The 26323-nt window shown below is 34.2% G+C and overlaps 3 protein-coding genes and 1 long non-coding RNA gene across 7 annotated transcripts; 2 read left to right on the top strand and 2 right to left on the bottom strand.

Moving 5' to 3' along the window:
* The first annotated feature begins 405 nt into the window (after positions 1-405).
* On the top strand, positions 406-10300 carry LOC113501094 (transcription factor Dp-1). 4 transcript variants are annotated; one of them, XM_026882104.1, is made up of 11 exons: positions 406-469; positions 1218-1339; positions 4429-4477; positions 5047-5120; positions 5205-5389; positions 7306-7474; positions 7758-7970; positions 8187-8335; positions 8581-8663; positions 8741-8824; positions 9365-10300. In XM_026882104.1, the coding sequence occupies exons 1-11, from the start codon at positions 421-423 to the stop codon at positions 9529-9531; spliced, it is 1344 nt and encodes a 447-aa protein (XP_026737905.1). In that variant the 5' UTR covers positions 406-420; the 3' UTR covers positions 9532-10300. The 4 variants fall into 4 exon arrangements, with proteins under 4 accessions (XP_026737905.1, XP_026737904.1, XP_026737907.1 ...); XM_026882103.1 differs by lacking the exon at positions 406-469 and adding an exon at positions 495-851; XM_026882105.1 differs by lacking the exon at positions 406-469 and adding an exon at positions 934-1138.
* Positions 10301-10360: 60 nt separating this feature from the next.
* Positions 10361-11337, bottom strand: LOC113501092 (COP9 signalosome complex subunit 9). The gene is made up of 4 exons (XM_026882101.1): positions 11229-11337; positions 11056-11140; positions 10869-10941; positions 10361-10398 (listed from the first exon to the last, which is right to left on the bottom strand). Exons 2-4 carry the CDS (start codon positions 11122-11124, stop codon positions 10361-10363), a joined length of 180 nt encoding a protein of 59 aa, XP_026737902.1. The 5' UTR covers positions 11125-11140; positions 11229-11337.
* A 377-nt stretch (positions 11338-11714) lies between these two features.
* Positions 11715-15384, top strand: LOC113501091 (tRNA-dihydrouridine(20) synthase [NAD(P)+]-like). Its single transcript, XM_026882100.1, has 7 exons — positions 11715-11979; positions 12223-12361; positions 12450-12782; positions 12866-13153; positions 13237-13393; positions 13480-13811; positions 15353-15384. Exons 1-6 carry the CDS (start codon positions 11826-11828, stop codon positions 13756-13758), a joined length of 1350 nt encoding a protein of 449 aa, XP_026737901.1. The 5' UTR covers positions 11715-11825; the 3' UTR covers positions 13759-13811; positions 15353-15384.
* A 2-nt stretch (positions 15385-15386) lies between these two features.
* On the bottom strand, positions 15387-16055 carry LOC113501093. The gene is made up of 2 exons (XR_003401260.1): positions 16014-16055; positions 15387-15881 (listed from the first exon to the last, which is right to left on the bottom strand). It is a non-coding gene; the product is annotated as an uncharacterized LOC113501093 (long non-coding RNA).
* Between the last annotated feature and the right edge of the window lie 10268 nt (positions 16056-26323).

Here is a 26323-nt window from a genome sequence, read left to right as displayed (position 1 = left end):
ATTATCACCTCAGGTGAAAATTGATGAGATGGACATGCACATTCATCATTCTCTTATCTAGTAACTTTGGAATTGGTTATAAAAGGAACAGTGGGCAAAGGCCATCTTTCTCAGTATTCTGTTCTCAATGAATCTTGTCAATAATGATGACCGTCTAAAATGAATTAACGTCTATGATTTTTATTTTTGATTCATCTACTTTGTTTACTCGAAAATGATTTACTCAAAATAAACAAGAAATATGGAAACATGTTGATAAGTTTTTTTTGTACACGATATTGTTGATGAAAAGACTTTGTTTCAAATAACACCGTGGGTACAGAGAAGACTGTTGCCAACAAGAAAAACGTAGATCCTATTTTCTACAATAGATGTCAGTACTTATTTGGCGCCTTTTCCGGAATACAAAATTCCCGGTGGATGCCACCGCGATTACCACGTGAACACAACAGCAGTGTCCAATCAGCTGGTAAATCTTAAAACCGCCGCCGCCTCTTTCTATTTACTCTTCCGTTGGTTCAATTAGACTTTTATGTGCGTTGTTTATAACTATATGATTGCTTTTTATAAGACTGATATTATGGGCTTAGTGTTATGATAAATACAAAGTGATCGAATAAATAGCTTAATTTGATTTGATTTTTCTGACCTTCGAAGTTAACCCAAAACTAATGTCGCCATTTTGACCATACAAATCGAGTTTAGTAGGTATTTTATTTGTTTGGGCAACAACAAATGTTTAAATGCTGCATTAGTGAATTGCGTAAATGGATGTATATTTGCGAAGAATTCGGAGAAAATGTCTCAGACGAATAGTACTGCTGTAAATTTTCTCATACATGACGCTAATGGTTAGTAAAGCTGTTATTTCTGAGGCTTATTTTTACGTTTTTCTTACTATTTCAATTGTACTGTGTAGTGCGAAAAGCTTGCTGTGATCATGCTTTATAAGAAATATGCGTTTCGTAAAATTTGAGTGACGACGCCCGACGGTGTAGCGTTTCCCGGCATTGTCAGTTTAGTTGTGGAATTTGTTAGAGCACCGCTAGTTCTTTATCATTTTGCTGTATATTTGTTATAATCACACATAAATCACGATTAAACCTAGCAGATTGTTCATTGTAGTGTATTGATAAATGTGAGACAATAGAATATTTCACCTGCATATCACAATAGACTACAGAAATCATTCCTAATGTTTTCATCTTTTATTTTAGGCCAACCACAAATGGTAAAAGTGGTTCAAAACACAAATAATCAGTCAGTTGCTCAAATCAAAATTAAACCTAATCCTGTTAAAGTAATAAAACTGCCAACTACAGCTGAAGGAAACATTAAGGTATGTTGTATAATTGTATGCTAAAACTACTGTGCATTAGTTTGTAGAATATAAAGGGAGCTTCTTCTTCTAATATATCTACCTATATTACTCCCAGCTCTCAGGTTTGATCCACACTAAAACCTGTCTACCTAAAGGACAGGAGACCAACAAGCCAATGGGGTGTTTATTTTTAGAATAGTTTTATTTTGCTTCCTTCACCCCCTGCCTCTGATCATTATGATTATTCAATTTCCTTTTGGTGTTGGTAACCAGTAGGAGCCACTAGAAATGTCTTTCTTTCATGAAGTGGTATTTATCATAATATGATAAACAAATTATTATGAGATGTTGAAGTTTCTTCATATATGTGCTTATCCTTCAGAACTGTGTTAGTTTATGTATAAAGGCTGTGTGCACTTGAGTATGAGTCCCAGTTGTTTTTAGTGTAAAATGATTTAAATACTTAAATGTTATGTAAGCCAACATGAGGATAAGTTGAATTTAAAATATTACTTAGTCCAGGAGTCTGGTTGTTTTATATCCATCATGTTTTACTAGCAGAGAACTATTAAAGCCATTCTGTTCCTTTATTCTGGTCCTTTAGTATTTCTGTCTTGAAGTTGCTGCCATGTGTTTTTCTTTCATCCTTTTCTTTTAAGTATCAAATCATGCTCTGCACTGTTATCTAATTCCTTAAACTATAGTTAATAGCTTAATAACTAACTGACTTTATTTAATGCAACTCATAATTCGGCATAGTATGTCTATAATTATAGATATTCCATACTTTCCTACCATATTCAACATAGCTTTAAGAATTCTATAGTTGGGTTATTAGAAACAACAATATGGTCTTTAATTTGCCCTTCAACTAAGTTAAGGTCACCTTTAAAGCTTTTCATGGTCAGTTGTACCTTAGATGTTATTGATTGTAGAAAAAATAGGAAGTGGACTGGGGAAAATTAAGAACTGTCTTCTAATGGGCAATGACAGATATTTTGTCTAAGTAACCTTAAAGGATTTTTACATCTTATTGAACAATTCAATTTATCACACTATCTTACAGGGTATGTCTTATTCATTATAGATGGTGGAATGTAATCCGGATTAGCTTAGAGACGGCAAAACTTAAAATGATTATCTCTTCATTTGGATCAGGGAGAAAGTTCAGACTTTACCCATGCTTTGAAAACAAGCATGGGTAGTTTCCTGTTTGAGAAACCTACCAATAACCCTCCAAATTTCTTAAATCAAGACTGTTCTCTGTCAGGTGCAGTCAAAAAGTAACTCTTTCTGATGGTCAAAGACAGCTTTGAATTTATGTTTGCTGTGTGTCAGTTACATATGTATGTTAATATCAGTTGAGATTGATACAGTACTGGAAATGCCATGAGACAGTTAACATGATCAATATTGAGAATTTTGTTTAACTTTTCTAAGTGATTATAGCTGTTGTGTTGATTATTGTTGTTTTCCACAAAGTTTGATAAAATGATAGCACTACATTTTGCTACTTTGATGAACAGATTTGACATTTGTAATTAAATTTAACATACCATGTGTATATTTAATATATTTATGCACTTTCTATTAAATAAAATATGGTTGTTACACACTAATAGGAAAATAACTGCTTGTCTGTTGTTTACACATTCATTGCTATACAACTCAATTGGTTTGTTTTCGATACTCGAAACTAATTAAGCTTTTTGATTAGTTTGATACTCCTTTTCGCGATAACAGATATGGAATCCACGCCATGGAGCCAGTAGTCAGTGAGTTAAGAAATGTGATTAATATAAGCGTATTTCCTTCATATGTCGAATCAAACTTAAACTGGAAATCAGTAAAGATGTCAAGTTTGAAAGAGGTATAAGACCTCACGTAACTTATTTAGTCAGGATCTCTTAGAAAGCTTGTACATCTTAAGTCTAAAGAGCCTAATTGCTCTTTGAAGAAGATTAAGAGCACGATCTCTGTCTCGCGATCCAGTGTTTATATTTTTTTGAAATAAACAATTTTCTAAAGAAATTGTATGTATTCAAAGCCAAGGAGAAAATAAATGCTAGCGACCAAGGACGATACGCAAGTTCCTAGATATTTTTTGAAATTGATTTTTTTCTCTTTTTAAGAACTCTTTACATTCAAATAAGTCTAAGTCACCGACAGATTCATTTATAGATCCACTCCCCTCTGGTGTCAGGGGGTTAAAACACACGGCGTGCCCTAAAACAAATATCATAGCCGTGTTATGTTCGTTTGTCTGAACTATCTAAACATATATCGACGACAATATTCATTAATTAGTTCCTTAATTAGAGAGATACCATCACTTAATGACTACTATGCTGCACCCAAAACCATTTCTAGACATTGCTTATTAAGTTAATTGATGCTGCTTTATATGTTATGAAATAATTTTAAAACTGGGTACAATCGTACGCAATGCTTCTTTTTAATCGATTTAAAAACAGTTTTAATAAGTCTACACGTTTTTACAGCGTAACATTTTTTTTTACAGTATACTTAAACTTAAAGGTGTTGAAGGGTGTTTAGTTTATCTTTGTAGAATAAAGTTAATTCAATGTATCTACAACAGAAACATTAATTGACTACCTATTCCATTTATCTATGTTCAGGTTTCAGTGTACTCCATACCAGAAAAGTGAATAGCTTAGCTAGGTGAAAAAAACACGTGGTTTTTATAATAATCCATTTTAATTTGTTATCCTCTTATAGTACGACCCATGGCTTTATACATGTTGTGCGAGGGTTTGTTTGTGGTCCTGTTTCTCATTTCAATGCGCATCTGTTTAGTTTTACTACCAAGTATTTTGTTTACGTTAAAATAAAACGCCTAACTACTTATCGTTATCCTATGGTATTTTAAACAGTGACTACTGCACACATTTTGTGACCGATAAAGTTTTTAAAGAAGATTATCTTTTTATAGAGTTTAACCTCACAGTGCGCTAATAGCGACACGATGTTGTTTTTTTTAATTTTAGCTACCTATTTACGAATGATTCGGCACCTATCTATTACATTTTAAATACCATCGAGAAAACATACGTTCTCCTCAGGTAATCATCTTAATTTTTTTTCAGGCCCCTGTATTCAGAGCAGTAAAGTTGACTAATATCAAATGCGCGTCAAGTAAGTTGGAACTGTTATTAAAGCATGTTATTTATTTTAAAACATTCTACTAAAGTAGCTAGTCAGTTAAGAAAGAAATGAGCCTGGTAGTTCTTGTTTCTATTATAAACATGAATAGATAGAGATTAAGCCAATAGACTGTATCATCAGAAAATGTTGATATAACTTGTATCTCAAAGTGTGTATCCACGATCATCATTCGCCCAATGTGTTCAAGACTAATTTCAAACCTGGCACGCTTCCCGTAAAAACGCGATGCTACATCACCCTTTTTGAGCCTTTCTGTACTGTGCTCACGTAATTAAGGAATTTATTTAGTCTAAATGATAACCAATTTAAAAGCAAAAACCAAACTGATGCTACGAATCAAAACTTCACTTTTTTTTTTGGTTTATTTTTATAAGTGTCACGGGAATATCTTTCAAAAACTTTTGATAAGAAATTTCCGTGATTATCATCATAAATTTCGCAACTGGGTGGCATGTAACAACAATAATTCTTCATTAGTGTAAGAAGTAGAATATGTGTACATTTATCGTATTTTATACTCCAATGAAATTCTATTTCAGAATTGTTGCAGGTTGACAATTTAGCAACTCTACAAAAACTAAAGGTTGAACCAAAAGACGTTGAAGAGACTCAGGTAATTAAAACACAAGACTAATACTCGCTTTGGTCTCATGTTTTATGAAACAGATTATAATGTATGCTTCTACTGCTATTTCAGACAAATCACGAGCCACTAACTGAATTAAAATTTATACAAGCTGTGCCTCACACACAGCTTGTGAACATACCAACCAAGTCTGAAAACCAAGTAACAAGTACTAGTACTGCAAACATCTTTTCTTCTACAATGTCAAACGCGTCAAGAAGGAGACACGATTCCGACAATGATCCACCAGCGGAATAGTAAGTATAAACTTTGCCTATTATATATAATTCCAATAGTACCGTAATACTAATATGACGATTATTAAGGAATAGAGACAATACACGAAATCTTCGTAGCAATGTTTGTCAAAAAATATAAAAGCTTACGACCACTCTCGCAATTCGTACCCGACGCACAAGGGCTGATAGTGACCTCCATCAGCCACTATAAATGGCCTTCGGCGGTACACAAAGGGACGAGGGTGCTTTCGCGTGCCTATCAATTGGTGAAAGGGAGACCAGCTCCCAGAAGGGGCGGCTCTAGAAAGGTGCGACCCTGCCTGGGATCGCGGTAGCTTGCATCGCGCTCCCGTGATCGCAGGTAATAGGGATGGGTGAAGCACTCCGGAGGTTTTAACTGGTAAGAGTCCAAAGTCCATGAGGATTTCGCGAGGTCAAAAGCGATTTGAACTGTGGATAATTGAAAGTTCTCGCGTGATTATATGGATGGAGCGAGGAACAGCGGGCACGGGCTTCAAGGCCGGTGCAGCGGCAGATCGCACTGCGCCGACCTAAGCTTCGTCAGGTCTTGGTGGCGGAATGGCGGCAAACTTCTTCCAGCCCTGGTAGGTAAAGGCGTCGCAACCGACGAGGCGATCCGACTATTACTCGACGACTGGCTCTGGAGAAACACGTCGCCCGATTGTGTAGAGTGAGGCACGTGCTCTCAGAGCACAGCTGCTTCAGCAAGAACCTGTGTCGCCTAGACAGGGAGTCGGACGCTCGGTGCCACCACTGCATCCATTGCGGGGAGGACGCGGCGCCACACTCCCTCACCGTGTTTATCTCTGAAGAACAGCTCCATGGCCTCACAAATGAAGTAAGAGGCAATCTGTCGCCGCCGGCCTTAGTGTGTCAGATGCCATTGTGGCTTTGAGCAGAGAATCTTGTGGCGCTAAACGTGCCATACGAGTAAGTGGCCTGGGAAGGACAATTTACATCCCTCCAGATCCCAGAAAGACAACACTGCCACTCCTCCCACAGATATGGTCTTTATTATAGGAGGTGGGATGTCGGGGTTTGCGATAGTCTGTTAAAGCGTTCCCGCTTGGCCCCCGACTATAGAGACGATGGTTTCGCTGTATTTAATTGGTAAGAGTCTTCGCCTTCAACGCAGCGAAAGAATTACTTGATCCACTGGGTCAGAATAGTAGCAATTGACCAATCGCTCGGAAACAAGCGAGCGAAGCATGCGTGCCGCGGTAGAATTCGCCGAGTTTCAGATTCATTGTATTTTGAGGACAAATTTTATATTTGTCTATCTTCTTCTTATATATTAAAATGAATTGCTATTCGTTAGTCTCGCTAAAACTCGAGAACGGCTGAACCGATTTGGCTAATTTAAGTCTTGAAATATTCGTACCAGTACAGGGAAGGTTTAAACGGTGAGAAAATGTGGAAAAATTGCGGCAAAGAGAAAAAAGTAAAAGTTCAGTCATTAATTTTTTACAAGTGTAACAACTTGTAAAAAATTGATGGCTGTCCAAGTTTGGAACGTAAATGAAAAGAAGTCCTTATTGTTTAACATATACTTAATAGATCTTAAAGAGAAAAACCGTAAAATTAACTGGAGATTGGGTCTTATGCGGGTGAAACTGCGGGCAACATTTAGATTTAGATTCATAAAATGCACTGGACAACAAAACTGAACGCCAATTCAATCATAAGAACCACCAAGAGAATGGTAGCAAAAACTCTAAAAAAAAGCGATGATCATGCACTATTCGGACTCCTACCAGTATCAGTTAATAAAGCATAGACTTTACTAGAGAATCTTGGGATTTTCCGCATTCAGGACTTTACATAGTAACATACATATTTTTTTAATTTTTTAGTTACATCTGCTGCTGTCAGTCAGTTGTATTTAAAACATTTTTTTTTTCTATTTATTTCAGTACCACAAAGAGACGTAAGCACGCTGATAAAGTTGGCAAAGGCTTAAGGCATTTTTCTATGAAAGTATGTGAAAAGGTCAGAAATAAAGGTTTCACTTCATACAATGAGGTCGCCGATGAATTAGTGCTAGAATTTGCAGCTGGAATGCACGGTTCAGCAGATAGCCAAGTTAGTATAGAGTAGACATTAATATAATTATTCTAATTATGTAATTTGTCTATTGGAAGTTCGTCTTTCAGAATTATAAATACTTAAAATTAAAATGTTTATTATATCTGCAACAAGCATTAAACATTGACTTGAGGCTTGTTTAATTACGGGTTGTGGTTGTGTCATAAGGGTTACTTCTATAAATTTAAAGTACTACTTGTAACTGCAGATAAATGTGTGTAGCTAATCAATAGTATATTGTCTATAATAAGTTAATTATATCATTATTTTTATGTTACAGCAATATGACCAAAAGAATATTCGAAGAAGAGTATATGACGCCTTAAATGTTTTAATGGCAATGAACATAATATCTAAGGAAAAGAAAGAAATTCGGTGGCTCGGATTACCCACAAATAGTATACAAGAATGTACAGCCTTAGAAAAAGAAAAACAGTTGAAGTTAGAACAGATACAAAAAAAGACACAACAGTTACAAGAACTTATTTTACAGGTAATATTATGATATAGTTGTAGCAATAAAAAATATGTTTTAGGTATACCTGTATGCACAGTTACAGCTTGATCTGCAAATTCAACACTTCAATTATTATTGCTACTGTAGTATAATGCTTTTGATAATAGATTCATTAAGAGAGGTTGATGATCCATATTCCTAAAGTCTATCTATTAAAATACGGATTTTACAAAACTTATTTTTCTTTTTCAGCATATTTCATTTAAGAGTTTGATAGAAAGAAATAAAGAAGCAGAGGTCAAAGGTGTGAAACCATCTCCCTCATCTGCTATACATTTGCCGTTCATTGTTGTTAATACTAGTGATAAAGCTTTAATTGACTGCAGTATTTCTAATGATAAGTAAGTATAGCATTCGCGTTTTTTTGCGGTACTCTTTTTATAATACCTCTTTCTTTCACAAACAAATTACAGCATCTGTATGGAGCTCCGAATTTATTTACTGTGTTTTTACTATTTTTCTATTCAAGAACCTTTAATAATTAATAAACTATATCTAGATTAACTAACATAAAGAAACAGAAATTATCGGCATCGGGGTTTTTATATAATTTTTGTAATACAAGTCAAATTTATTTATTTTACAGGACAGAGTATATGTTCAACTTTAACAAAAGGTTTCAAATTCACGATGACATCGATATTTTAAAAAGAATGGGCCTTCTGTTTGGTATGTATCTCATTGTAAATTTATTATTTCGTACATATAACATAAAATAATAACATTACAAATTTACCTACTTTTAGGTTTAGATAAAGGTGAATGTTCAGAGGAGGACATAGAGAGAGCAAAAAATATGGTTCCAAAATCATTAAAGACATATGTAGAACGTAAGTACAGTTTAGTCATTTAAATCAGTCTGATAAGTATATAGTGACTAGCTGACCCAGCAAACGTTGTTTTACCTAATAAATTATTTCTAGTTGTATGTATTTTTAACGCCACATTATAAAAAAATAAAAACAAAAATATTCGTCCAAAAAATAAAATATTTTTTTATTGTGAGCAACCTTTAACACTTAGGGGTATGAAAAATAGATGTTAGTCGATTCTCAGACCTACTGAATACGCATATAAAATTTGGTAAAAATCGGTTAAGCCGTTTCAGAGGAGTACAGTAAACTAACATCGTGACACGGGAATTTTTATATTAGATTTAGGTTGACGACTGTTGTAACTTCTATGTTTATTATTTATTAGAGTAGCAATAAGTATAATAAATTGGTTAAAGGAAAAAAAAGTAAATGTCTTAAGTATAATTTTTTCTACCATTCTTGAAATGGCTGAAGTGGCATAATCATGTAAAGCACTAGTGCCAGAAAAATTGGTTTCACCTTACTGCATCTAACAGCAAATTCTATTAATTCCAGAAATGGGCAGAGGCGTTATAACTAAACTATCAACCATGCTTGAAGAAGAGGATGAGGAAGCCGGTGACGAGGAAGAGGCGTTAGAAGTAGAAGGAGAGGCGGACGAGGAACAGGAGGAGGCTGAAGGCAACGAGTATAGCGACGACAGCAGTGACGTCGATGTCTAGCGACTGCGCCCCGCACACAGCGTGCGCAACATTTTTAATTATTTTGTTTATATTAACTAGGTGTTACTGTTGCATGTGGGCTAAGTTTATGTAATATGCCACACAAGTTCAAACATTATGTTAGCTTAAAACATATTTTGACACAATGTAATGATTTAATATTATATTTAAAACAATTCCAATGATACTACTATTTTGGTACTGAATTAATGTAACATTTCTTGCCATCATCAATCAAGCTTATATTTTAATATATGAACTATATAGGAGCATATGATTGTGTGATGTTTCACAAGATACCATTGATATTGACCTCAATACCTAGCTCTGTATTCTGTGTTATATTCTGTAACATGTTGTCTGTATCTTTGTTAATTAATTTCATGTTCTGACATCAATGGATATTTTATTCCATTTGCTATTAAAAATTAATCAATGTAATAGCTTCTAAAGTCTAGTTGATTATTAGCAAACATTCATTATGTATTGGGTCAAAAACAAGACAAATTACTGTATCAACTCGTCTATTATTTTATTGTGCAATATCTAACACTCACTTGCTAGACTAAAAACTTTGCTCAGTGATTACAGCTACAATCAAAAGTTGATATTTTATAAAAATGATGTAAACAAATAAAGTGTGTGCCTATGACTTGCAGTATAAGCAAATGGCGCTATCAAAATGTGTCAACTAGATAAAAAAGAGATTTTTATTCAGACATGGAATTGTTTTAATGATAAGTGAAATAAATGTCAATAAAATTTTAAAGATTTTTTTATTTATCAAAACTCATTACAACTAATTTATATCAAATCACCTAATATCAAATTATTTCAAGTCATCATCATCAAACAGATCTTCGAAATCTGGAAAATAAAGAAAATAATGTTAATAATACAAACTTAATTAAATCTAAGGAACATAAGTAAGTCATTTTTGTGTTTAGTCTACACAAAATGACATCATGCATTCTCTACAATGGCTGAACTATTTTTGGTGGGTAGCTAATAAATAATAAGAAGCAAGTTAGGCTCCCTTTATTTAAAAAAATAAATCTGCTGTCTTCGTACCATCCTGTTACATTGAGAGAATGTTGATGTGCGAGGAATGCCAAGCCAGGGCCAAGAAAATTTTATATTAAACATTGTACAAAAATATATTCTTCTATGAAGCTAAAAGAAAAATAAATAAATTTACTTTTTCGATTAATTTCGAAATAGACAAAGTCATTGTTACAGCTCGTCATGAATATCATTACAGCAACAAAAAGTAGATTCTTGGCCCCTGTGAAAGCTCATTGTTAGTTGCTTTATGCCAATATATTTAACAGACATACCATTATAAAAATCAGAATGCACAGCTTTCTCATTAGCAGCCAAATCCATTAATAAATTAGATGGACCACCAGCCTAAAATAATAAATAATTCAGTTTAATCGGAGATTTTTTTTTTAAATTCCAAGAGGTTAAAACTCCTCAGATCATTATCATTATCACACCCTAGAGTAGATGTAGAAAACTTACTTCTTCTAGATCCATGTAGGGTCCAACACCTTCAGGAAACATTTCATCAGCTGCTACAGTTGGTTTCATCTTTGTTCAGTTTATACTGTAATATCATTTTTATATATAAATAGTAACGAAGACAAAGTATTATAGATGATGCAATTAAAACGTTTATATTATCCTTTACCTACCTTAGGTTAAAATAATATGAATTGTTTTGCTACAATATTTATAATTCGCGATCTGAATGTCAATGTCAATTGCCATAATATGTCATTTCATGGGAGACAAGTGATGTCCATACTTATTTCCTACTACCTTGGGTCTATAAGTAAATAGACTATCTGTCACTATCCCAAAGTATCTTATAAAGTGTACTTAAAACAATTTTGTTTAACTTGTTAAAATAGAAAACGTTTCAATGATTTCAAGTGTTATTTTAAACTTCTTTTTATTACTCATTTAAGATGTTTATGTTTTAAATAGGCGTAGAGGGAAGTCTGAGGCCTTGTGGAGAACTTTTATTTATAATATGATCGGACATGAGAACTATCTACCCTCCTTAAGAAAGAACCGTAAAATGGATTGCGATTTCTATGATGGTATTAAGTGTTAATAAAATAAAAAAGGTATAAAACAAAACTTCTTTCGGCTAAGACTTGGCATATGGCAACACTGTCACTCTTATCGGTCAAGGTCATATCTGCTATCTTATGTCAAAGTGATAGCTTCCCGAACTACACGTTGTTGTATTTTCATGAGCACTAATTCAATATTTATAAATAAAAATGTTAACATATGAAAATAAAATAATTCTTGCACCAATGGTGCGTATAGGTACTTTACCTATGCGTCTTTTGGCGCTACGATATGGCGCTGATTTGGTTTATACGGAAGAATTAATTGATTGGAAATTTTTAAGATCTAAGCGTAAATACAATGGTAAGGAGAATATTTTAAACGAACCAGAAAAAATATTAATTATAACCATTTAACATAACAGCAAATACAAGACAGAAAGGAATTCAGTTGATTATAGTAAATACATACATAACCTCTGGATGATTAAATTTTTTGTAGCTATAGTGGTTTTTAAAATTAGCAAGTAAATTGTCACCCAATCGCAACCCATTTGACTACAACAGGTGCTAAAGATTTTTTTTTAATATTTTTACTATCTTTTAGAAATATTAAAAACTGTGGATTTTGTGGATCAAACTGATGGCACAATAGTCTTCCGTACCTGTGATGAAGAAAAGGAAAAAGTCATATTGCAGCTGGGGACATGTGATGCAGAAAGAGCTTTAAAAGTCGCAAAACTAGTGTAAGATAATGTTGTTGACATTCATATTTTGTGTTATTGTCCTTTTATAGGTATTAAAAAATACTCAACAGCATGATTATGGTTCTAGGGAAAATGATGTAGCTGGTATAGATATCAATATGGGATGTCCCAAAGAGTTCTCCATAAAAGGAGGCATGGGAGTTGCATTGCTATCTCAGCCAGACAAAGCATACAACATCTTATCCACTCTAGTAAACAATATATCAATACCTGTGACTTGTAAAATAAGGATAAAGGAAACACCAGAAGAGACATTGAAACTAGTTGAGAAACTTGTAAGTTCAGGAATTAAGGCAATAGCAATACATGGTAGAACAAAAGATGAAAGACCACAGCATGCAGTTCATCCGGACATCATCAAATATGTTGCACAAAGGATTCCTATACCCGTTATAGCCAAGTATGTTCAGCAATACCTACTTGATATATTTTTTTAATATTTAAATATATTTATTTATTGATTGGTTACTGTTTATGTTTCAGTGGTGGATCTAAAGAAATTGAAAAACATAGTGACATTTATAAATTTAAAGAAATGACAGGATGTAGTAGTGTTATGCTTGCACGAGCTGCTGAATGGAACTGTTCCATATTCCGGAAACAAGGCTTGCTCCCAATGGATACTGTTATAGAAGAGTATCTTAAATTAGCAGTGGAATATGACAATGCACCAGCAAACACCAAATATTGTATACAGAATGTTTTAAGAGAACTACAAGACACCCCCAGGGGTCGACAATTTTTAGACTGTCAAACTCTTGAACAAATATGGTAAGGGCTTTGGTATCATTATTAGTTTCAAGGATTTATGTGTTTAGTTAGAGAAAGGAAATAAGGAACAAATCTTTTTGTAGTGCTATTTGGGGTTTAGGCGAGTACTGTCATGAAAAACAGTCAAACTATCAAAAGATGGGTATTCAAGGAAGATGGCAAGTGTCTCCTGAGGATCTTGAACCTCCTCAAAAGAAGATAAAATCTGATATTTGTACTGATGATGTCATACAAAAGAAGGTATGTCACAATGATGATAATTTTTTCAAATATCATTAATAAAAAACTTGTCTTAAACTAATGATGGAACATTATTTTTGTTTCAGGTATGTTTTATCAGAGCTAGCTTTTCCGACACAGATTTACCCAAAACTAAACTTCATGCATGGGCAGGTAAAAATGGTATTAGTTTACCTACTTATGAGACCCAGCAAGTGGAGAAACTATTTCGTACTATAATTACTTTTAACAAAAAGAAGTACACATCAACATTTTGGGAGAAAAATAAGAAATTTGCTGAACAAGGAGCAGCTTTAGTATGTCTTTTCTATTTAGGACTGGTCACAGAAGATGATTTAATTAAACTTGGTAGCATAATAAAGTGAATTTAATAGTTGTGGATGTTTCCAACCTGTGTTAAATCTAAATATTAAATTGAGTATGCAGCAGGGACCGGACAACCCCACTTTAGAGTTAAGCCGTTTGACAGGGTAACCCGTACACGGGGTAACTCATATCGCAGTGTTACCTTTTGTTCGAGTTACATCCTCGAAACCCAGCGAAATGGTTAACACCTTCATTATGGTAACCACGTGAAGGGGTTAACCCCTTCAATAACTTAACCCTTTGAAGTGGTTACCTTCACGAAAGGCTTTTATTCGTGTTACCCTGAATTACCCACTAAACTTGAGCTGCATACTTGCACCCTAGCGGCCCCTCATTGCTTTACTAAGACTACGGCTGATTTTCTTCTATCGCCGACGCGTCGCGCCTCTCGGACAAACTACCTACGCGCGAAACGTCATATAGGTAACTAGCTGTTGCCCGCGACTTCGTCCGCGTGGTTAGAAGATATAAGTTAGGAATTTTTGAACGAAACCCCTCGAAGATTAATATTTTTCCCCGTATTTGCCACATTTTCCATTAAGTCTTCGCTCCTATTAGTTGCAGCGTAATTTTATATACCTAGCCTAAAACCTTCCTCGATTATTGGTCTATTGAACACAAAATGAGATCAAATTTTTTAGATGAAATTATTTATAATAATTTAAAAAAAAATCGAATACAAGTTTTTTTTTCATTTTTTGCATTTTCTGAGAAGATTTGACGGGTGAATTTTCGATTGAAAATTAGAGTGTTTTTTTATATTAATTCAAAATAAGGTGAAAAAATAAATATTTTTAATCAAATAAATTACAGCGTATTTGGGACACAAAAAAGTAAGTTTTCACCAAATTTCGTTACAAAAATAAATTTTGGTAAAAGATAAAAATAAAAAACCACAATCTTGGTTTTTTAGATTTTTCACATAAATTTTGACGTTATGTGAAAAAAATGTAAACACAAAAGTTTTAGATCTTTTTCTTTTAGAACTTTGCCATTTGACTTTTTTCGATACGAATTTTAGTTTTGCCGGAAATTGATAAAAACCGTTTTTTACTCTTCAAACGTCACTCCCACCCCCTTCCCGACCTCAGATCACCCGTAAATTATTTTTCCTTTCATTTTTATAATATTCCCCTCCTTTTCTAATGGGTTTCATCCTACTATTTTTTAATTTGGTTTTAAAAATTATCGACCCTGGTCTACAAGTATAGACACGAAAAATATATATCACAACGTTTGAAAAGTGCGACAAGCAAAATTAAACTGTAAGATCATATCTACAATGATTTTTATTCCATGTTTACAAGTCGCTCGGTAAATGCAACAATGGCGCCGCTGGGCGGTAAGATGTCACGTGCGCTCGTGGTTATACTATTTTCAAACTAATGTCTATGATAAAGAGTGCATATTGCATTGTCTTAGGTTGGAGTGGGTTACCCTGTTACAGTGTTACAGGGTAGTAAAGGGTAACCTGTTCAGAACAGGGTTCCAGTAACCCGTTCGAAGGTGTAACATATGTCATAGGGTTTTTTCTTGAAGCGCTTAAAAAAACCCCTTCAAAAACCCTTTCAATGAGTATCCGGCCGGTCCCTGGTATGCAGAAATACATATTTAAATAAAACAAATGTTTTGCCTTATTTATTATATTAACTTAAGAATAAATATATTTTTAATCAATAGCTTGTATCAATTAATAGTGTACTTCTAATACCTCTTTCATGTTCTTTGATGACTATGTGATTGTGTGTCATTATATATTTGTGCCATGATATCAAATCAATATCAATATCTTTAATAAAGAAAAAACTATTCTTGCTTCATCTTCTATTTTTGTTTTTTCATATTAGCTACATTTTCAGCTAACTTTTCATTTAATTGAATTATCTTAGAATTCAGTCCATCTTGTTCTATGACATTTTCCTGTAGCTGTTTGAAATTTCGGTAACATTCATAGGCATTCCGTAATTCGGAGTAATCATCATGAAAAACATCAAAATCTGTAGAAAATTCCTCAAGCTCGTTATTTAATATATCTTCTAATACTTGCTGTGTATTGGGCATGTTGGGCACTGCATGCTTCTCCATTATTTGCAATCAACCTCTTTTATTGTATTGAAGAGAGCTGTAACAGACAAAAAAAGAAATCAATAAACATGTTAGTACAATAAAAGAATTATGTTCCTGGACTTGCATTGGACTTGCTAGGTGTATCATTGTATATTTATAAAACAAATAAAAATGTGTTGATGCTTACTGTTAATTGTACAATAAGTAATTTTGAAATTATAACTTTTTTTCTGTTAAATAAATTTAAGAATTTAAATTATATCAATGTATTAAATGAAATATCGTCTGAATTTTTAATTCAAAAAATAATATTGTACTGTATTCCACTCAGCAGTTTGACAGTGACACCAACGAAATATCATTGACACATCATTTTATGACGCCAATAGAGGTGTTCTACAGCTCTTTGTAGTTACGGTTATTACAGTTTATTGATTTAGTCGATTCGGAAACAAAATGAATCCAGCTTTACTCACTTTATCCCTCTAATACAGGTAATGTGTTATGGTTGCCCCAATAAAATTATGAAGCCATTTAAATGTGTTTAACTAGATGATACGAAGAGCATACCCGCCATCTGTTTGATGCCCATTGAAACTACTTCAGAAATAACGCCCTAGAGACCCCAGCATAGAATTTTGGAAAGGCCAACATTAAACCATAGATGGCGTCTCCGATCGCAGCAAGCATTCGTGGAAGAGATGGTTGGTACTAAATTCTAGTAGACCTTTTATCAAAATATTCTAATTAAGTTTCGATTCATCCAATCTTAACCAAAGGTATGGTAAGCTCAGTACGTGAAGGAAGACACGGATAAAGTTCTCGGTCAGACCCAGTTCACTTACCAAACTTTCCATAAAATGAAATTATTTATTCTGTAAGTAGAAGGTATTATAGTAGTATAGACATATATTATCACAAATACACGCCTTTTTTTAAGAAAGCTGGAGTCGATATCTTGCTACCCTGAGTAGAACTACCGAAATAAACTCAGTTGTCGCGGTCTCATTCTGGATCATCCACGTTTGAACGAGAACCTAACACCACTAGGAGCAATATCAAAAAGGATAGACAAGACTTACTCTAATCGCCAGTTTAAGAAAACAACTAACAAATTACAACGTAACAAATGTGTATAATAATAATTGATATTATACCTGTATAAAAGCACAAAAAATAATATAATAATCCAAAAAGTTTTTATCAGTTAATTAATCAGATATTTATTTTCTTTAGAACTTTTTTGATAATTATAATTTAGATTTAACACAGGAGGTAAATTCTTAATCTTTAAGTAAATTCTAGTGGGGGGCTTGTTGTAGAAACGTATACATTGACCCATTAACGAGTAGCTTACTCTATGGAGTAGAGTAAGATAAACGGTCAAAATCATGTTTGTTACTTGTTTTAAATAAGCGAAGATGGGACATTTTACAACCACCTCACCTTCCAACCCAATGTGAGAAGAGACCCTTTGCAATACAACAGACCTATGTTAAGCAACAAAATCGGTGATGCTTATTAATACTGAGGAACGAATTTTGTTGATACTAAATAACTCTACACATACAATTCAAGAAAATGCAGAACAATTTATTCGTGGGTATACTTACAATCGCCCATTATCAATTTTGGGCTATTCTCATCAGCCAGCCAAGAAAATATTTCATCAATACAATTACCATGGCCGCGGACCCACTTCAAATCTTGAAATTGGGAAAACTCTTAATTAGTAATTAACACTAACAAGATCTATTGCGATCTTGTGAAATAATTTGTTATGTAGATGGTTAAATTATTTATAATATAGGTAATATCGCAATAGGGTTAAGTTCTGCATATTAAAGGCTTAGGTCTCAGTAGTAGGTAATGTATACAACTTCTATTTAACTGTGTCTACAAGATGAGAAAAATACATAACGCTGATACACACCGCTCTCATATTTTTGTGAGAAATATCTTAATTCAACTTTCTGCTGCTAGGAAAATTCAACAGAGATCCTCTTCAAATAGCCTGCAAGTGTTAAATACCTAGTTTTCTTTTCGTGAAACACTCAGACGCTACAGAAAATGACAATTTATTTTCGGACTGAAGTACAAAACATTTATCAATAATAAATAATTGATGATTGTTCAAAAAATAAAAGCCAGGTACTCGCCGAAAAATCTCGACATGTCTTGCATAGTAGCTATATTCCATTTTTATTTTCTTACATAATAAAACCAGTGCAGAAACACTTGCTAGGAAGCAGGGATGTTAAAATCTAGACGAATCTCCATGAATATATTATAGCAATGCGATACTCCATTTACCTACATCTAAATTAGTTCAAGTATTTAGAAGTCGAGATGGATTGAAGAATTTTGAGCGCTGAATCAAATTAATTTTTTTTATTTCAAGTAGGCCGTTTTCCAGGCACTTTCAAAACGTAAGGTGATGGCTCTAGTTGCGCGGTTCCAAAGTGTCACTCTTATGGAGAAGAACCGGCAAGAAATTACATAAGTTACTCTCTCTCAAATGGATAAATCCTGAAAACATAGGTAATAAGGACAACTTTTTTCGTCAGTCCTGTTCATCACAGTAAAATATAAACTTCGTAAAAAACATTCAGAGGCAAATCTTGTTCATTTTAAACTGAGATGGTTCAACTTTGTAAAAAATAACGTAGCTCTGGCGCACTGTAGTTATTTAGATGGATAGTTTGCGGTTTCCTGTGGCAACCGCGACTGCATCGACCTCGATTTCATGAGCTTATGTTACGCTCATTTGCTTTGAAAATAAAACACATACACGACGCCCGAGGAAATAATAATGTTAAAAGTAGGTAGCGAACATGTTTATTAATTAGTAGGTAGTAGATTAATTGACTTACAATCCGGAGCAAATTATGAAGTTAACTTAGTAATTTGTTAGATTGCTTGAAGAATAAATAACTGATAACCAAAATAATATGAAATAAATAATAAAAATAAAAGTACAAAATGCATCTAATTCAATGGAAGTTATAGAAGATACAAATCAATCCAAAGATTTTGAAAGTCTTAGAAACCAATTTATTCAGAGAACTCCAAGAAATCGCGGAATGACAGAAATTTGAACCATGGGAATTGTAAATAGTAAGGATTTCATATCTAGAAGAAAAGTGGATGAAGCAACAAGCAATTCCAGGAGGAGCAATGATGGGCATGTGTATCAGGCTAACTTATTGCCTATGCATATCAGAATTATCAGAAAATTACATATTAAAACAGTTGCTGGAATTTAGACCTGCAACTATGTGCATAATAATTCAATCTTTGAAACCCTAGTTTACATAAATACTTAGACCTTTGTTTAGTCCTAGCTACCGCATTAGGTTAAGTAACCTGTAATGGTAGATTAGTGTGATAATTAAATAAATAAATAAATAACTTTTTTGTCACCAAGCTTTACAATCACTCTTATTACAGAAAGGGCAAAGACAATGACAATGGCGTAGGATTCAAATTGTTTACAAGATCAGAGAATGTGGCACTTAATTGAGTCATTCAACCGATGATAGGGTTCTATCATCAAATCCAAAATTCCTAAAAAATTCAACGACCTATATGGATTCTTTCCTTTCGTGAACCATACCCATGCATTTCTCCTATTTGATAAAGCAGTAACTTTAGTAGGTATGTAGTAACTTTAGTGTGTATTTAGTATGTTTGTCATCGCTCTCTGGTATATAACGGTATATGTATATCGGTAGCATATTTCTACATTAAATTAAGTAATATATAATTTGTGTGTAATTGTCCCTGTATAGGACAAAAAATAATGTTTGATGTCTGATCTACATCGTCTTAGAGTTTCTGATTTGAATGTTGGTCCTACGAATCTACGATTGCATCCTGAAAAAACGTTGTGAATGTTAATCATGAGTCTATTTATACCATTAATCTTGTGTATACGAGTTGTAAGTCTATAGTTAGGAGTATCGGTATGATCCAGCCGCAACACGTGTGGTCTCCAATCTGTCAGCTAGTCACCGTCCGATCCAAACCGACAGGCGTCAGGTTACGCTCTGACCATATCATCGAGAACGCTTCTGTGATTACTATAATTACAACGACGTTTCTTGACAGCAGCGCTTCGATGAACTTATACTTTTGCCAGATTAATTAATTTAAAGCGATATTGAATATATGACAAGGCATTTAATTAATTACAACTTTGAAACATAAGGACATTTTGCCGAAACTTTTATGCGTTTATAAAATCTCGCTATTAAGGCTGAACGCCGATGGTCTAATGAGTTTTTTGATTTACAACCGCTTTCGCTTGAGCATAATAATGTCCGCATATTCGAAAGAAACCACGAAATTACAAGTGAACGTAGTCTTCGATGATGGCCGAGAGCCGACAGCCGACCAAACCGCAAACTCTTCGTCGTCCAAACCGCGTAACTCCGTCATTCCTAAGAATCTGAATTATCTTTAGAAACTGTGCTGTTGTCGTGTTTTATGACTTTAGACCACAGAAATATTATCTAAATAATAATATAAAATGTTGCTAGCGCTCGGTCGATACGGGGAGAGCTTTGTTTTGACTTAACAATGACAATGGTCCATCACGCACTAGTGATGTGTCACCCTACATTGTATTGCATATTTAAATGGCAGCAACGCGACACTCGTGTGCGATCGACGTGAAAGGCATAATATTTTCGACAATTCAATGAATGACACTTCAAATCGTAGCTTGTAGCATCTCATTACTGGGGTTTTAAATAAGGGTCGCATAGTAATATTAAACTAGAGCAAGAATCTGCGTCATTTCATTATTGCATTTTGGAGTTTTTATTCATTTTCGTTTTATAAACAATTAAGTGCAGGGTTCTACGAATTTCGTAGCCGTAGCCAAAATTTTGAGGAGAGTTCTATTAATTCGTAGTTGTAACATGAGTGAACATACAAACAGTTAAAAGAAACATTTAACAAAAAACCTATACGACGGATCAAATGTCCATAAAATCCCCTATATTTAATTTTAGATGTTATTTCGTTGGCAGAGTTTAAAATACGATTAATAACATTTAATTCTTACGTCTATTTTCTGAATTACAAAACGCAACTTTAATTCAACTCGTTTTATCTAATTACTTATACATAATATACATATAACTTAGTATTTAGAGAGACATTTAAGACAGTAGTAGACTTAACGATTTTTTACAGTTTTAACACACTTTCCAATGTAGGTAGAGATTTTGATTACTTTACCTACAACAACAATATAAATAAATAATACCTACAAGAATATGAAAAAAGTCTGTTTATTTTAGTTTAAAGCTGTCGTTACTTCTAATTTAAAGCTAACACTGCTGAAGAACATTAATTAACAAGGAAATAAAACAACAAAATATTTTTGTATTTCCAACCGATTTTGCTCAATTACCGACAAAGCTCTCGTATATTTAAGAGATTTTATTTAGTTGAGAGCGATTAGGCCGAGACGCGTGTCAGAGCATAATCAGAAGATCTCATAAATAAACTGAGCGCTTTGTATAGAAAAACAAAAGGGGGTTAAGTTATTAGTCTCGTACTCGTAGATGTAGGAAGGGCGCGCGTGGCGGCGAGGCGGGTGGCGCGGGCGGCCCGACAACTAATATATTGCTTTCAGAGACAGATGATGCAGGCGAAGAATGTTGTTTTAATACCTTCTGTAGCTATTGATGTCACTTCTCTAAGACTATGCCATGACATCTGCTTCGCCCGTTTGTCATTCGCTAAGTAACCCTTCGGCGATCCTGTTGCTTTCAGCATGTGCTAGTTTTGTGTTGCGACTGTAGTTTTTCTTAATTTGCGAATAATTTCATGAAGCACACCAATTGAACAAGAATCGATGTAGGCCTATTTTTTTCAACAGTATCAAATATCGGTGCCTATTTGAAAAAAATGATGAAAAATGAGACCATGCGGGTTTATAACCAATTATATCGGTGCTAGCGTATTGAACTTTTGAAATTAAAAGGTAAGTTATCCAGAAATATCTTCTAAAGGCCATTTTAACCCTACTAAAGATAAAAACTATTAATTGTCAGGAGTTTAAAGCTGATATCTCTTTCTAAATAAAACAAAAACGTTAATGTTTAGACAATTTAAAAGAGAATGATATATGTGTAACGGCGACACGAGCCAACTGCTCAGTTGTCTGTGGAATTTACGAGCGCGCTTCAACACGGCAAATACATTTGTTAATAGACACATTAGCAGTTAAATGCTCCTGCGCCGGTTCTTAATTGCTTACACATTGGCGTGTGTCGCTTGTCATGTGCTTACTGTAGGCCTATTGACGTTACTCGATACAAATTAAGTGGGCTAATAGCAAATTGGTTATAAATTAGATTTGGAAAAGGTATGCAATTTGTAATTGAAGCAAGTATTGTGTGACTTTGATTCGCAACTCTGCCACCTCGTCTTCTCCGGATGGGTCCGAAACTAGTAGGGCAGTCAAGATCAAAATTCGTGAGTAACAAAAACGTTATTATATAAGTAGTGAATATTATAGATAAGTATATTCATTCAAAGTTTTTGTCATTTAATATTTATTGCACTAGGCTATTACAGTTTATAACCCGTCGCAGAAGAGTTTAGGCCAAAACGTCAAAAGTGAAACACACCAAAGTTCACTCAGAAAGAGGGATGCAAAAAGACCAATTTTATTTAAATGAATCGCAGTTTCATCTTTTAAAAGATATATCACATAAGAGGTATAAAATTCCAGTTGTTGTATGTCCACTTCATTGGGCAGTATTCTCCCGGTTAATTTACATCCATCCATCCAGTTAGATAATTTTCACAAGTAACACAAGTACAAGAATTAAATGTTGTAAATACTTGTAAAAATATCATAAATTTGATGTCTCTAATTATTTGCACAGAAAACTTTGACTGCCATACCGGGGACCAAAAGAGACGTCATTTTGAATCAATATGCGTCGGCTGTATTTGTGTTTGATATCAAAAAGGGAATGTCAAACAAAACTTTTAGTTTGTGCAATTAGCGTAATGGTAACGTATTGTTTTAGGTCATTGTAGAGCGAGTCGCTAACGAGCTTCAAGTGGCGCGTGCGCTCTGCACGGCGACGCAAAAACCCTTTGTTCTTATCGTACAGCCCTCGCTTTCAAAATAGTATTCTAACAAGTAATGGTCTAGTGTTTAGAAGAGAACAGAAACAAAAACCTAAAAGTATTCTTCGCTGTTCTAAAAGTATCCATGAAATTAAAACCGTATACTATTGAGTTTTTTTTACTGTTTCTTTTTCATAGAAATGTATTTTTTTTATCGCGTAACTAGTTATTAAACTATCTATTAATATGCAACTCATTTGCGTTTTTTTTTTTATCTTTTTCAATATATACATTTTTTTGTTTTTGTAAGTATAAACCTTATGCAGGTATATTATCCATTCCATTAAAATACTCTGCATTAGTTTATTCACTTTGCTCGCATTTTAAAATTGTCTGGACTTTAAAAGAGACTGCGACCCCTGAGTTTGTTTCGACATTTCTTCTCAGGGTAGTCAGATAGGAAATGTCGGCTCTAGCGTTCTCATAAAAGACATGTAAAAGTGACGAAATATAATCCTATTTACAGAATAAATGATTTCATTTCATAAGTTTCTTGCTATCGTACTGTTACTTAAGTTCTGCTTTCTTAGGTCAAACTACTAGTGATAAAAACTTTTTCAACCTTTGTCCTAAGAAATTTTACATTCACTACTAAATATTAATTTTAATCGAAGTTTTCACTGAATTAGTACTGGTGACACGGTTTTAAGGAATCCGCTGCGATGACTCTGAATGAAAGGCCCAATTTATTTAACATAGAGTAGATGTAAAAGAGAAAAATAAAACTCCGACTTAAGAAGCAATACTAAAGGGATTTCGTTAAAATGGAGCATTTCTTAGGTCTGTGCCATTATAAACGTATCTAAGTACAATGTTAACAATATATGCAACAAAGGCGTGACGACGCTATGTCTAGCAAACTCAATGAGTGAAGCCGTCCAGTAGAATGCACTCGATTGAGATCCGGATAACGACAACACAATGAGTACTTTTCATTGATTCTTAAGATTTGGAAAGTATAGCTTTGTATGAGTAAGAATGGTGGACAGTGATGGGCAGGGAGTAGGGACCACCGGCGTCGGTGTCGGCGCTTCGCAAGCCGCGCGATGGACCGTGCTGCTCCAGCACTCTTCACTGCACACCACTCTAGCGGCGATCAAGCGACGATACAAACATTGTATACTAAACTACATGTAAAATATCCGTCACATAAGGAAAAGAAAGTGATCTTTGTTTAGATTTTATATACGTCAGTCTTAAGTTATAATTCAAATTATTGATTTTCGTCGTGTAGTTTAGGTATCCATGTAGGTTAACATGCAACAAAGAGACAGAGACTCAAAACAAAATCTAAACTTCTTTCGCATACATCTTAACATTTAAATTTTAGGTAAAACAAATGAACATTTAAGTGAACGTTCTACCGTTGACGAGTTCTTTTATTTCGCACTTATTACGCTTCACAATAAAGTAAATGTATCTTCGTATAAGTAGCCGAATGATCGCATTGTCAAGCAGCCATTCATCGTAATGCCATTGAATACCAATCAATACTTGTCTGAAGATCTCTTATTCACGCATACTTTAACAAACAACAAACAATATTGCAACTTGCTCATCGCACCTCTGTTGCAGCACTTCAACTTATACAATACAATATCGATCGTATCTTTAAGCACATAGAGTCTGTAATTCTCAAATGCTGACGCGAAACGGAGGCGGCATATCATGACACAAGGTATGTTACCTTTTATTCAATAATCCATTGTACAACTTTTAGTTTTTATAAAAAGTTTTATTGAAATGTTTGGCTCTATGTTAGTAATTCGATAAAAGAAAATCCATCTTTGAATACATTTACAAAGTACAATAGTTCCTTTGAAACATAATTGAGAATCAGATATTTTTTTGCCATCGCTCTGTGTGATATTAGTTTGGCAAAGTTTTACTTCGGACTTCGAGTTCGGAGTATGAAGGCATTACATTCGGCATTTATGATTAGCATGCGCGTGTTTGAACGTATCAAAAGATTACACATTACTCTGAGTCCGATTGTTTTAAAATTACATGTAGATTGAATTTTGTATCGACAAAGACAATTATGTGCGTCTGTGTAAAGGTAATGATTACGGCAATCGTAATCCGCTGCCAGTTTACGCTGGATGTTAGTGAGCAATATAAAACGTGATGGATCAAGCGCCGCGCCGCCCCGCCTCGTCACGTCCGCGCCGGCTTCGGACCAAGCTTCTGTTATTTGCAGCAGGTTATCATCACATTATCTACAATAGTAATATCAACAGACAGACAGAAAAGCAGATAATCGTAATGCACTAAATTAAGTTTTACTAAAACAGTAGAATGTAGAGCAACATAAAGTAATCGTAACAGGTGATTATACTTGTAAAAAATAAACGTTTAAAACGATTTTACTTCATTAACAAAAATAAGCGGAAACAAGCGATTATATTTTGGAGTTAATCATAGGCGTCATATGTTAACATTATCATAAACAAGATATAAGAGAGTCATTAAAGAGCGCTCAAGCGCAGGCCGCGATGCCGGTGCGGGCGGCCCGCCCCCACCGAGGTCCGTCGGGTCTATAGGACCTCACTATATCATCGCATCGGTCACGCGCGCCTCGCTCCATTTTAGCCCTCCACAAAAAAGGCGCAGCAACAGAAGGGTTGGATTTAATTACGATATTTTTCTATTATTTTCTGCGCTGTCTTAGTTTCAGGGCAAGGGTCGTGAGATGCAATAAATCCTGCTTTTTATGAGGTCACGGTTTACCCTCTTGATAACGTTTATCGCACATCTGGTGGAAGAGAAAACTCTATTGTTATACAGACGTTAATGTTTAATCAATTGTTTTTAATTATTTAATATAAATGATTGCATTATTGGCACGAATTTTAACTATTTTAATTACTTTATGAATATGTAGTACGATTGAAATAAAGATAAAAAATACTTGTTAAAAATCGTCCGTACTAAATATTCGACGATTGTTGAAAACTAACTGCACTAATGTGTTTACTAGTGTGTGTCAAAGTTCACATTATCTTGTCACACGAGATCGTGTCACGGTGAGCGGCTCTACCATGCATGAAATGAAGAGCCCTGCTTTAACATTTACAACCGATTGCGTTCGAGAAGCGTGAGTTCAGATAATTTTATTAATTACCCAATGCGTACGATCGACTGAATTCAATAAAAACGATGTAAAAGGGTTTAATGGTAGTAACTTTGCTATTGTTACATTTATATTATGATCCGTGACAGAATGTAACTGATGTTACACAGCGAGTCAGTTGGCGATTATGACGTTGTTCTGGTTAAAAGGATACAGGATAGTTTTTGCCATATTTTATACTTATAAAGCTCAGGCCAACGCTACGC

The sequence above is a fragment of the Trichoplusia ni genome, chromosome 15 (genome assembly GCF_003590095.1).
Source record: "Trichoplusia ni isolate ovarian cell line Hi5 chromosome 15, tn1, whole genome shotgun sequence".
NCBI lineage: Eukaryota > Metazoa > Arthropoda > Insecta > Lepidoptera > Noctuidae > Trichoplusia > Trichoplusia ni.
The sequence above is the reverse complement of the archived record's forward strand: the minus strand, read 5'-3'. Positions and strand labels throughout refer to the sequence as shown.